We start from the raw sequence: 13,312 nt of genomic DNA, 5'->3' as shown, positions 1-13,312 counted from the left end.
TCAAAATCATGAGGGGTTTAGACAGAGTAAATAGAAATTGCTCCCATTGGCAAAAGGTTTGAGAAGCAAAGGACAACGATTTAATGTGATTGGCATAAGAATCAATGGCGACATGAGGAAAAACGTTTTTTTTTTAAATGCAGCAAATGTTTAGGATCTGAAATGCACTGCCTGAGAAGGCGGTGGAGGAAGATTCAATCATGGCTTTCAAAAGGGAATTGGATAAGCAACTAAAAAGAGAAATATTTTCAGGGCTACAGGGAGAGGGCGAGGGAGTAGAACTAGCTGAGTTGCTCTTGCAGAGAGCCAGCATAGACACGTTGGCCAAAAGGCCTCCTTCTGTGCTGTAACCAATGATTATATTTTCAAAACACTGGAGTACTCAGCCAACGTTGCAAGGTGACCCTTTCTTTCACACACTCAACGGTCACTGTATTTGCATCCAGAAACTCAGTCACTAGCAGGAACTTATCAAACTCTGTTGCTCAGTCGAGTATTCCAAATCTAACTTTTCTTCCTAAATGTTGCAATCTTGTCACTTGGTTTGAGTATGGTTGCATTGCCCCTTGCATTGATAGATTCAGTGTATATGACAAATTAATAAGTCAGCAAAGTATGCAAGTTTCCTTATCCATAATTAGTCAGAATCATTTTCAGCTAATGCAGGGTAGTGCACAGAAAGAAAAGCTCTTTCCAGAAGATTCCTACAAGATAACCAATGTACTTCAGGATAAAACAATAATTTTTGATATCTTGCACCCATTTCTGAACACAGCTTTGCAAATGAGTGCCACCAACAGCTGAAAATTATATAGTAATTTATAACAAGTTATCTTTTAAATGGTTAAGAATGAAGAAGCAGAAGGGTTTTGTTAAGAACTGTTTGCAAAAGCAGTGTCAGAACTGTCATGCAGCAAATCCTATGAACACACCAGAAAAATCCATTTTGTTTCTTACCAGTGGTACATCCTCCTCCTGTGTTACACTGATAAAGTTTTCAAACATTGCCACCATTGAAGGAGCTGCAATCACATGACAGTTCACAAGATCGGACAGGAAGCGAACCTGCACAAGGAACACAGCTTAATTGCAACATACTGAATTCTGGCGAGCTGTACTCATGTACTTTTAAAATTAGTAGACTCCATTTCATAGAAGTGGAGTATTAACATTGAAACTCACTACTTTTCCAACTTTGGAAATGGAAAACAACTCTCCCAATTTCATCAATACCAGTGCTGTTCCTTCCCCTGGCTATATATGACTATATTTCTTCCTCTGCTGTCAGAACAGTTCCAACCCTCTAAGGCCAAAGAAACACTATCCTCCCCCTTCCCTGACCAATTTACCATCATTCAAATTCCAAAACAGTTAGTACTAACAGTTTTATTTTGGATTATATACACAATCAACAAGCTGAATTTATATAGCAGCTTTAATATCTTTAATATCAATTATCACTACTCTGTGGAACACCTTAAGAGATGGGCAAAAGCATGGTAAAAATGTGTTTTTGAAAAGGCTTTTAAAAAGGAGCAATAACAAGGCACAGGAATTTCATAAAGTCCCAGACAATACAGCTGAGACAGCTGAAGGCTGAACCATCAATTGGGGGAAGGAAGATCAGCAATTGTACTGGAACTGAGAGTTGGAAGACTAAAGGCCACAGGTTGAAGCACTGGCTGAAGGAGGTTGACTCTATATGGACATTTGTTTATGTTAAAGATGCCAATGTGCTTCACAAATAAGTGTAATGAAAACGGACACCATGCAACAAAGATCATGAAAATGATTTGTAAATGAGGATTCTGAATTTGATGCATTCGAGACAGGAAGCCAATGGAGGCTTTTTCTGCTCTGGATAAGTGAGCAGGACAAAACAGCATAAGATGTGGGTGGAGGAGTTTTGGGTGGTTTGCACCTCGGAGGGTGGAGCTCAAGGCTATAGCCAAGAAAGCGCTCAAGAAGACCCACTGCAAGAAAAGTACAGATAAAAATTGTAGGGATGGTGTAGGTCAAGCAAAAGGGAGGTGGATGTACATGTTTGAACTTAGCTCAATGCAAACAGGACATCAAAGCTGCACACCATCTGGTTCAGTCTAGGCAAGTAGTCAGAAAATGGGAGGGGTCAGGGTAAGGGTGCACAACGTTTAGCAAGTGCAAGATAAAACTGTTCCCGATGGTCAGTTGGAGGAGGCCCTAGCTTATCCACAACTGGACACCAGGTAAGCAGTCTGACAATGCAGAAGTGTCCCTAGAGTCAAGGATGTTGTGGTCAAGTTGGGTTGAAGGTCATTAGCAAATTACTGGAAAAAACTAAAGGAAGCCCTTTCAGCAGGTTCTTGAGAACTAGAAGTCCAGAACACCAACCCTTAACTCTGTGGATAACAATGTTTTGATAAAACACAGCAATGAGAACCAGGCCTGCTTTATTTCCAGGACATTTTTTTAAAAAGCATGCTAATTTTATAATAAAAGCTGGAGATGAATGTTTCAGTATCAAGTTTGAAGAAAAAAAAATCAAGAATGGATGGAGACACAAAATGTTTATGGATTGAAAAAATGTCTTTCCGCAATGAATTGATGCTGAGAGGGCTCTGTCACATTTCCTCAGGAGTGAACGAGAAGCAGTTTCAACTTATTTTAACGAGTGCTCATAAGAACATAGGAGGAGTAGGCCATTCAGCCCATCGAGCCTGTTCCACCATTCAATTCAATCGTGGCTGATCAGCTACCTCAATGTCACTTTCCCCAGTTATCCCCCTATCTCTTGACATTAGTATCTAGATATCTATCAATTTCTGTCTTGAACATTTAGGGTTCTCATAAAATAGAAGGTGCTGGATGACTGTCAATGAATCAATTCAGCAATCTAATTAAGGACTGATGATATACACTATTATAGCCACGCAGGTTGTGCGTACAAATATTATTTGCTGCAGAGTAGGGTAGATTTCATCTTGCAGATGTCATTCAATTCTGTTCATGTCAGACCATATGATGTAAGACGTAACAGGATAGCATGAAATCTTCTCAGGAAAGGTTACTAGATGCTAATTATGAGTTTATAGACTTTTGAAATGAATATTGAGTACATTAGCAAGGTATATATTTTCCAACATATTGTTAAAATGCAGTGTTGTTAATGTACAGAACGCTTATCATTTTCATAATCTGATCGAAAATACAAAAATCACACTCCCAACAGCATTAACTCCCAATAATTATTAAACAAGGGATGCAAAGACTCTATTGGAAAACACTCAGTGCTTTACATTTTAGTTTTATTTCAATGTAAACTTGTACAGCTGCAAACATGAAATGCTTTTATGAATTTTGAAGCCAGTCAATCAATTGGGACCCTTTAAATCAGAGCAGAACTGGAAGGGTTTTGGCAAGCTGTCAAAAAAAAACATAAGGGTAACACTTACAGTAAAAACTGCCTCAGTGTACATATTAGTTTTCAAAGTTTCCTTGAGTTGTCTAATCATAGCTTCAACAAATTCTCCACCAAAGTTGTAGTTCCTGGCATTTAGCAGCCCCACCAGCGTTGTGTATACAGTTAATTTTTCAGGAAGCTGTCGTGCTCTAGAGGGTAAAATAACATGGTCAAACACTCCAAATAATTATTCATTTTACTGATAATGCAAACCAGCAGAGCTGGAAGAAAACACAGACTAGAACCCACTTATTTCCAAATTTAAAAAATTTCAATCCATTAGACCATTCTAAATTTTCCTATTGAGAATTTTTCTCTCCAACAGAACACAAGGCAGTTTATTCTGATGTTGCAGTTCAGAATGCAGACATTTGGCATACAGCAACATAGAGTTATTTCCCCAAGACGTAGCTTTTTTTTTTTAAATTGAAAGCATCCCTCCCTTCATAACCAAATACCAGTGGTAATTCATGGAGGCAAATATCTGTACTTCTTCCAATCCACTCTAGCACTAATTTCTAATTAGTTTGTTGCAAAAAGGATCAATTATAATCCCTTACAATGCTTATTCAAATTTGTCTCATGTACAACACTATACGTCATCCAACTTACACTGCACAAAGTATTCTCAGGATTTTACTTTTATAGTTTGGCAGGTCAGCTTCTAAAACTCCCGCTAGACCTTCCAGGTTGCTCTCCAACGAAGAAGTGCTCTGTAAACAAAACATATTAATTCACATACAAGGAGCTAAAGGAAATGTGGAACATTTCTTGCAATAATTTATTTAAACTGCATTTTTAAAGTACTAGCTGGAAGTTAATCCTAATTTACTTACAGCAAAGTGTTACGACCGAGGTGGGAGGAGTGCACTGTTTATTCTAGTTTCACTTCTCCACAGGTCACAACATATATTTAAATTTTTCCCCACTTACCAATACGGTCAATCATACACTCTATCTTTATCCTCAGAATAAAACACACACACATCCTCAGAATAAAACAAAATTATCATTTTATTATAAAACAAGTCTTAACCAGTATTGAAGTAAAGCATAAACATGCAGATTGAAACGTTAAAGTTCCCCTTTTACCGTAGCCCCTCACACACACACACGTACACTGGTTAACCGGAAAAATAAAAGGGATTTACATTTTAGAGCTGTGTTACAAAAAAAAAATGCTTGGGTTAAATACTTGCTAATTCTTGAAGAAAAAAGACGATATGGAAAAATGTCCTTTGTTTTAGTTTGGCGCCTCAAACATCTGTCACTGGGATTTTCCTAGAACAGTTCTTTCCAGGCAATGCTGAAGATCAGTTTGGGTAGGCTTTCCAGGAAATGCAGCTACAGAGGTTTCAGATAGGCCTTACAGCAGAAATGCGGCAACAGGGGTTTCAGTTCCCACACATTCATTACACAGGGTTTCTTCAAATACAGGAGGAAAGAGGAGACTGACACACTGGATATGCAAGACTTATTTCCAAAACAGAGAAAGCTAGGTTTCCTTGGCAGGCAAAAAACAACTGTCTTCCAAGCAGTTTACACTCCAACTCACCGACCAAAGCAAAACCAAAACAATGTCACAAGAATCAAGCCTCCTGACCCCTAAAAATCTTGACCCATCACTTCTCTGTAAACATCTTCTCCAAATCAAAACAAGCTCCCTGCTGGTATTTTATCTGAAAACAGGTGCCTTCCAGTAAGGGCTTGTTTACAAGCCAAGTCCAGGAATCCTTCTGGTGACCTCTTTTTAAAAAAAACAAAGTTCAGCATCTCTTCAAGCTTCCGATGAATCAATGTCCATAATTCAACTATAAGTCCTTAAAAAAACATATTTTACAAAAAATAGAAGCGCTCTCAGAACAAAAGAACTAACTTGCATTTATATAGTGCCTATGACCAGGCGTACAAGGTACCATACCTGATGGCATGTACAAGATGCCAGACCATATCAAAGGTTTTGGAGATGTTCAAGGCAGTAACAAATGACTACCAATGGGGAAGACAATATTTAAGGTTTGTGATTGAACTGGAAGATGGGAAACCAGGTACATTTTTGAAAACATTGAAATATAGTGGAAGTACTTCTGGTAATAATGTAATGTTTTCCTCCACTCCTTACATGCCTCAGTTTCCACTCCATGATAAAAATCAGTTGACACTATTTTTAAATATTCACTGATAGTATATAAAATTATGAGTGAAATAACAGACTATACCTTTTCTCCTACACGACATATCAAAGACTCCAATCTATCTTCAATTTCAATTGGCTCAGATGTCCTTCTCCGTTTGTGAGGTTGCCCTAAAGCAAAATAAGACAAATCTGGTCATTAATTTTTAAAAATTCTTTCACAGTGTTACGACCAGGTTAGGAAGGGATCTCAGGCTCGCCTTTCGCCCCTTCTCTGGTTTGACCGCAACAGGGTTTATCATTATTTTTTAAACACAGTGAGCACTTGCTCCTGTTCCTCTAATATAACTGCAAATGAACCAGACAGGTTTTCTTGAGTTTAACCAAGAAAGATGTAAGTTTATTAACCTTATCACTCTAAACTGGGCAAGATTACTAAAATACACTACGCATCCATGCCCACATTCACACAAGAGCCACACACACACACATAAATAGATTACAGAGGGAAAAACCAAGTTGGAAGGTTGGAGTAGAGCCTGTAATAAATGGAATTGAAATACAGTTCAGTAGTCTCAGAGTCTTTAGTTTAAATTATAGTCCTGAAGTCCTCACTGGGCCACATGCAGTTGCAAACTTGCTTGTATCCTAGTTGTTGGCTGTGCTGGGCTGTAAGTTTGAGGTTTTACCAGCTGCAGCTTGAGGTTTCTCTGGATCTCTACTGGAGAGGGGGAGAGCTGCCCTGTGGAATGCTTCTCAGTTACTGTCTGCCTTCTGAGTCACAATTCACAATCTCCCAAAGTTGCAGAAGCAGTCACATGACATAATCTGCTCAAATGTGTTTTAATGCGTCTGGAATTTCCTCTGAAATTCAAGGTTCTCCCCTCAGGCTGCCCAGACATACTTGGTGGTGGTGGTGGTGTGGGCGGGGGGGGGGGGGGGGGGGGGGGGGGAGGGGGAGGGTGGCTCTTTCAAAGTCAACAGGTGTCAATGGCTCTTGACGACCTCATATTGACAAGGATATCTCAGATAACTGAATCAGAAAGCACCCCATTGTTCTGGCGAGGCTAAATCAATGTCCGTCTCCAGTCTAACCCTTTTTTGCACATACAAATGTTCATAGCCATCTTTGTTGCTAGCTTTTCTGTTTTAAAAGTTATTTGTATCAATTTCCAACAAAAGTCTACGGCAACGTTCCGCACAATGAAATTAATATTTTCCATTTGGCATGTGGGGTTTTCATCACAATGGGATGTGAACGCCGTTGGCTAGGGCAGCATTTATTGCCCGTCCCTAATTGCCCTCGAGAAGATGGTAGTGAGCAATCTTTTTGAACTGCTGCAGGCTATGTGGTGTAGGTACACCAACAGTGCTGTTAGGAAGGGCATTCCAGGATTTTGACCCAGTGACACTGAAGGAACAACAAAATACTTCTAAGTCAGCATGGAGTGTGGCTTGGAGGGGAACTTGCAGGTGGTGGTGCTCCCATGCACCCGCTGCCCTTGTCTTTCTAGGTGGTAGAGATCACGGGTTTGGAAGGTGCTGTTGAAGGAGCCTTGGCGAGTAGCTGCAGTGCATCTTGTAAACAGTACACACTGCTGCCATTGTGTGTCAGTGGTGGAGGAAGTAAATGTTGAAGTTGGTGGAAGGGGTGCAAATCAAATGGGCTGCTTTATCCTGGATAGTGACAAGCTTCTTGAGGGTTGTCGGAGCTGCACCCATCCAGGCAAGTGGAGAGTATTCCATCACACTCCTGACTTGTGCCTTGTAGATGGTGGACAGGATTTGGGGAGACAGGAGGCGAGTTACTTGGTGCAGAATTCCTAGCCTCTGACCTGCTTTTTTAGTTTAGTTTAGAGATACAGCACTGAAACAGGCCCTTCGGCCCACCGAGTCTGTGCCGACCATCAACCACCCATTTATACTAATCCTACACTAATTCCATATTCCTACCACATCCCCACCTGTCCCTATATTTCTCTACCACCTACCTATACTAGGGGCAATTTATAATGGCCAATTAACCTATCAACCTGCAAGTCTTTGGCATGTGGGAGGAAACCTGAGCACCCGGAGGAAACCCACGCTGGTCCAGTGCAGTTTCTGGTTAATGGTAACCCCTAGGCTGTTGATAGTGGGGGATTCAGCAATGTTAATGCCATTGAATGTCAAGGGGAGATGGTTGCATGCTCTCTAGTTGGAGATGGTCATTGTCTGGCACTCGAGTGCTGCAAATGTAACTTGTCATTTATCAGCCCAAGCCTGAATGTTATCCAGGTCTTGCTGCATATGGAAACGGACTTCTTCAGTATCTGTGGAGTTGCGAATGGTGCAGAACACTGTGCAATCAACAGCGAACATCCCCACCTCTGACCTTATGATGGAAGAAGGGTCATTGATGAAGCAGCCCGAGTGTGTGGTGGAGGCAGGTTCAATTGAAGCATTCAAAAGGGAATTAGACTGCTGTATGAAAAGGAAGAATGTGCAGGGTTACGGGGAGAAGGCAGGGAACTGGCACTAGGTGAATTGCTTAAAGAGCCAGTGCAGACATGATGGGCCGAATGGCCTCCTTCTGCACTGTAATAATTCTGTGATTTGTACCTCTCCTGTCATCTTAACACTGCACGAGGGTCATGATCCTCCCTATATCATACTGAGCTGTTGCAAACTCGCCTTTAACTGGCACAGAAGAAACGAATCTGAGGTTGTAATACTCGGAATAAGCATTAAGTAGTAAAACATTTTAAAAAGTCAAATCTACCAATTACAAAGTAAACACAGTAAACTTAAGATTTAAATGGAGCAGCGACTCGTCATGATAAATAATATTTCAAATCAAAGACTAACTCCCAGGTGCTCACTCATGTGAATAAAATGAAAATGTACAAGCATTCAGATAGATGGCTCAAAAACTCAAAATCAGAGTTTTTACCATCACAGAACACAGCAATTAAGATCAGGCTCCAATACTTCTGTAAGGGTATCTTAAATTACCTTCCAATCCTGTGACCACTTTGCAACAACCTCTGAAAATAATACAAAGAACAAAGAACAAAGAAAATTACAGCACAGGAACAGGCCCTTCAGCCCTCCAAGCCTGCGCCGATCCACATCCTCTATCAAAACATGTCGCCTATTTTCTTAGGGTCTGTATCTCTTTGCTTCCTGCCCATTCATGTATCTGTCCAGATACATCTTAAAAGACGCTATCGTGCCCGCGTCGACCACCTCCGCTGGCAACGCTTTCCAGGCACCCACCACCCTCTGCGTAAAGAATTTTCCACGCATATCCCCCCTAAACTTTTCCCCTCTCACTTTGAACTCGTGACCCCTAGTAATTGAATCCCCCACTCTGGGAAAAAGCTTCTTGCTATCCACCCTGTCTATACCTCTCATGATTTTGTACACCTCAATCAGGTCCCCCCTCAACCTCTGTCTTTCTAATGAAAATAATCCTAATCTACTCAACCTCTCTTCATAGCTAGCGCCCTCCATACCAGGCAACATCCTGGTGAACCTCCTCTGCACCCTCTCCAAAGCATCTACATCCTTTTGGTAATGTGGCGACCAGAACTGCACGCAGTATTCCAAATGTGGCCGAACCAAAGTCCTATACAACTGTAACATGACCTGCCAACTCTTGTACTCAATACCCCGTCCGATGAAGGAAAGCATGCCGTATGCCTTCTTGACCACTCTATTGACCTGCGTTGCCACCTTCAGGGAACAATGGACCTGAACACCCAAATCTCTGTACGTCAATTTTCCCCAGGACTTTTCCATTTACTGTATAGTTCACTCTTGAATTGGATCTTCCAAAATGCATCACCTCGCATTTGCCCTGATTGAACTCCATCTGCTATTTCTCTGCCCAACTCTCCAGTCTATCTATATTCTGCTGTATTCTCTGACAGTCCCCTTCAGTATCTGCTACTCCACCAATCTTAGTGTCGTCTGCAAACTTGCTAATCAGACCACCTATACTTTCCTCCAAATCATTTATGTATATCACAAACAACAGTGGTCCCAGCACGGATCCCTGTGGAACACCACTGGTCACACGTCTCCATTTTGAGAAACTCCCTTCCACTGCTACTCTCTGTCTCCTGTTGCCCAGCCAGTTCTTTATCCATCTAGCTAGTACACCCTGGACCCCATGCGACTTCACTTTCTCCATCAGCCTACCATGGGGAACCTTATCAAACGCCTTACTGAAGTCCATGTATATGACATCTACAGCCCTTCCCTCATCAATCAACTTTGTCACTTCCTCAAAGAATTCTATTAAGTTGGTAAGACATGACCTTCCCTGCACAAAACCATGTTGCCTATCACTGATAAGCCCATTTTCTTCCAAATGGGAATAGATCCTATCCCTCAGTATCTTCTCCAGCAGCTTCCCTACCACTGACGTCAGGTTCACCGGTCTATAATTACCTGGATTATCCCTGCTACCCTTCTTAAACAAGGGGACAACATTAGCAATTCTCCAGTCCTCCGGGACCTCACCCGTGTTTAAGGATACTGCAAAGATATCTGTTAAGGCCCCAGCTATTTCCTCTCTCGCTTCCCTCAGTAACCTGGGATAGATCCCATCCGGACCTGGGGACTTGTCCACCTTAATGCCTTTTAGAATACCCAACATTTCCTCCCTCCTTATGCCGACTTGACCTAGAGTAATCAAACATCTGTCCCTAACCTCAACATCCGTCATGTCCCTCGCCTCGGTGAATACCGATGCAAAGTACTCGTTTAGAATCTCACCCATTTTCTCAGACTCCACGCATAACTTTCCTCCTTTGTCCTTGAGTGGGCCAATCCTTTCTCTAGTTACCCTCTTGCTCCTTATATATGAATAAAAGGCTTTGGGAGTTTCCTTAACCCTGTTTGCTAAAGATATTCCATGACCCCTTTTCGCCTTCTTAATTCCTCGTTTCAGATTGGTCCTACATTCCCGATATTCTTTCAAAGCTTCGTCTTTCTTCAGCCTCCTGGACCTTATGTATGCTTTCTTTTTCCTCTTAGCTAGTCTCACAATTTCACCTGTCATCCATGATTCCCTCATCTTGCCATTTCTATCCCTCATTTTCACAGGAACATGTCTCTCCTGCACACTAATCAACCTCTCTTTAAAAGCCTCCCACATATCAAATGTGGATTTACCTTCAAACAGCTGCTCCCAATCTACATTCCCCAACTCCTGCCGAATTTTGGTATAGTTGGCCTTCCCCCAATTTAGCACTCTTCCTTTGGGACCACTCTCGTCTTTGTCCATGAGTATTCTAAAACTTACGGAATTGTGATCACTACTCCGAGTAGTCCCCTACTGAAACTTCAACCACCTGGCCGGGCTCATTCCCCAACACCAGGTCCAGTATGGCCCCTTCCCGAGTTGGACTATTTACATACTGCTCTAGAAAACCCTCCTGGATGCTCCTTACAAATTCTGCTCCATCTGGACCTCTAACACTAAGTGAATCCCAGTCAATGTTGGGAAAATTAAAATCTCCTATCACCACCACCCTGTTGCTCCTACATCTTTCCATAATCTGTTTACATATTTGTACCTCTATCTCACGCTCGCTGTTGGGAGGCTTGTAGTACAGCCCCAACATTGTTACCGCACCCTTCCTATTTCTGAGTTCTGCCCATATTGCCTCACTGCTCGAGTCCTCCATAGTGCCCTCCTTCAGCACAGCTGTGATATCCTCTTTGACCAGTACTGCAACTCCTCCACCCCTTTTACATCCCTCTCTATCCCGCCGGAAGCATCGATATCCTGGGATATTTAGTTGCCAATCATGCCCTTCCCTCAACCAAGTCTCAGTAATAGCAATAACATCATACTCCCAACTACTAATCCAGGCCCTAAGTTCATCTGCCTTACCTACTACACTTCTTGCATTAAAACAAATGCACCTCAGACCACCAGTCTCTTTGCGTTCATCATCTGCTCCCTGCCTACTCTTTTCCTTAGTCACGCTGACTTCATTATCTAGTTCCTTACAGGCTTTAGTTACTACCTCCTTACTGTCCACTGACCTCCTCATTTGCTTCCCAAAAAGGATTGCCTTTAGCTTTTTCAAAACCTGCCTGACCATACCACTTTGTTTTTCCTTTTCTGTAGCAAGTCAGTTAACGGAGCAGCCACAATACTAGAGTTTCGTACAAATTTCCGATAAAACCCGCACATCCCTAAAAATCTCTATTTCCCGTTTAGGTTTAGGGATAGGGAGCTCCATTAAGGATTGCAACTTTGCCGTAGTTGGTAATACCTGACCTTGACCCACTATGTGTCTGAGGTAAGTTACTCTTGCCTTTCCAAATTCACTATTTTCCAAATTCACCACCAAGTCCGCAGCTCGTAACCTTTTAAACAAAAGTTTTAATTGGTTTAAGTGTTCTTGCCAAGCGTTACTATATATTAGTACATCATCGAGATATACCACACAGTTGAGAACACCAGCTACCACCTTATTCATTAATCTTTGAAAAGTTGTTGGGGTATTATTTAGCCCGAGTGGCATCACCCGGCACTGATAAAGACCGTCAGGTATTCTTCTCCTCCTTTGGCCTCCTTGTCACGGGAGACAATGGGTAAGCGCCTGGAGATGATAATGGATCTTTTTTTTTTTAAAGTGCATTTATACAGCACCCTGAAGACACATACACTTCAATTTTCCTATGATCAAATACTAGCCTTCTAGGTGCCAAGAGAAATTCTTAAAACTTATTTTTCAATGGCAAAACTAGAAAATTTATTTTTCGTTCATTTTAATTACATAAAGTGCAGTTCATGATACAGCTGAAAGACATCAGGAACATAGTTGGGAGTTTACCCAAGTGTCTCTAAAGTAATGTAGTGTATAAATGCACCTTGTGTTGAAATAGTGAGTCCTACAGACCAGCAAGACTGAGGTTCAATCCCTGGTTTCTTCCGAGTTGGCAAATCTAGGTGATGGCAAGGTGCTGGAATTGACTTAGACCGATGGAGCAGCAAACAGCATAAACTAATTTTTCCCAGCACCTTTGAGCATCATGTGTTATGATTTTCCTCCCACAAATTATAGCTGTTTAAAAGCCACACGTGGCATCACCCAACAACTACGTATGAGCTTACCCTTTACAAACCAGATGTTGTCTTGCGATACGAGCCTTTGGCCCTTGCTCATAATGGGTATTTTTTTTTTTTTTTTAATTGGCTTTGTTGCTGGTAATCCACAGCCTGAAAGTTTATCAACTTCAAACACCCTGCTTGGGGAGCACCAAGAGGATCAGGTAAGTGCATTTCTTCCCATCGACAGCAGGCTCCTCTTACACAGGATGCTTGGAACAGTGAGAGAAATGATTTCTGTATCTATCGCACGGTTAAACTAGAGATTGGCGAGAGGGTTAGAAATATACTAAAGCAGCTTGCACCATTTTTGAAATGTGTCATCTTAAAATAAAAAGTCCCTACCACAGAATTCAGTGCCCTGCTTGTAATGTATTAGTGCACTAAGTAGACATCAATTTTAGCATCTGGCAAGCAGCGATCTTCATTTAAACTGTCCACCAGAACCACCATTAAACTGTGGGTTATAGAGGCAAGAGGTAAAGCTCACAATTACTGAATTGTAGCACACAGTTCACTGATTACTGATAATCATTGTGTTGATGCAAAGAACAGATTAGTTTGTCAGCAATTTTCAATTAAACAGCCAACAAGTCAGCTGAAGTATTTATTTGAATTGAATATT

The 13,312-nt window shown here is 41.5% G+C and overlaps 1 protein-coding gene across 4 annotated transcripts in view; it reads right to left on the bottom strand.

Annotated features, from left to right (window-relative positions):
- The window catches only part of LOC137369286 (nuclear cap-binding protein subunit 1), a 97,396-nt gene that overhangs the window by 67,763 nt on the left and 16,321 nt on the right, over positions 1-13,312 (bottom strand). For 3 of the 4 annotated variants that reach the window (XM_068030287.1, XM_068030290.1, XM_068030288.1), the window contains exons 2-5: positions 5,659-5,744; positions 4,052-4,152; positions 3,432-3,588; positions 958-1,065 (exon numbers count right to left, since the gene is read on the bottom strand). In XM_068030287.1, the coding sequence (XP_067886388.1) occupies positions 958-1,065; positions 3,432-3,588; positions 4,052-4,152; positions 5,659-5,744 (452 nt within the window). Of the gene's footprint in view, positions 1-957; positions 1,066-3,431; positions 3,589-4,051; positions 4,153-5,658; positions 5,747-13,312 lie in introns of those variants that run through there. The other variant, XM_068030289.1, reaches the window with a different exon arrangement.

This window comes from Heterodontus francisci, chromosome 4, assembly GCF_036365525.1.
Source record: "Heterodontus francisci isolate sHetFra1 chromosome 4, sHetFra1.hap1, whole genome shotgun sequence".
NCBI lineage: Eukaryota > Metazoa > Chordata > Chondrichthyes > Heterodontiformes > Heterodontidae > Heterodontus > Heterodontus francisci.
This window is presented reverse-complemented; position numbering and strand designations above follow the sequence as displayed.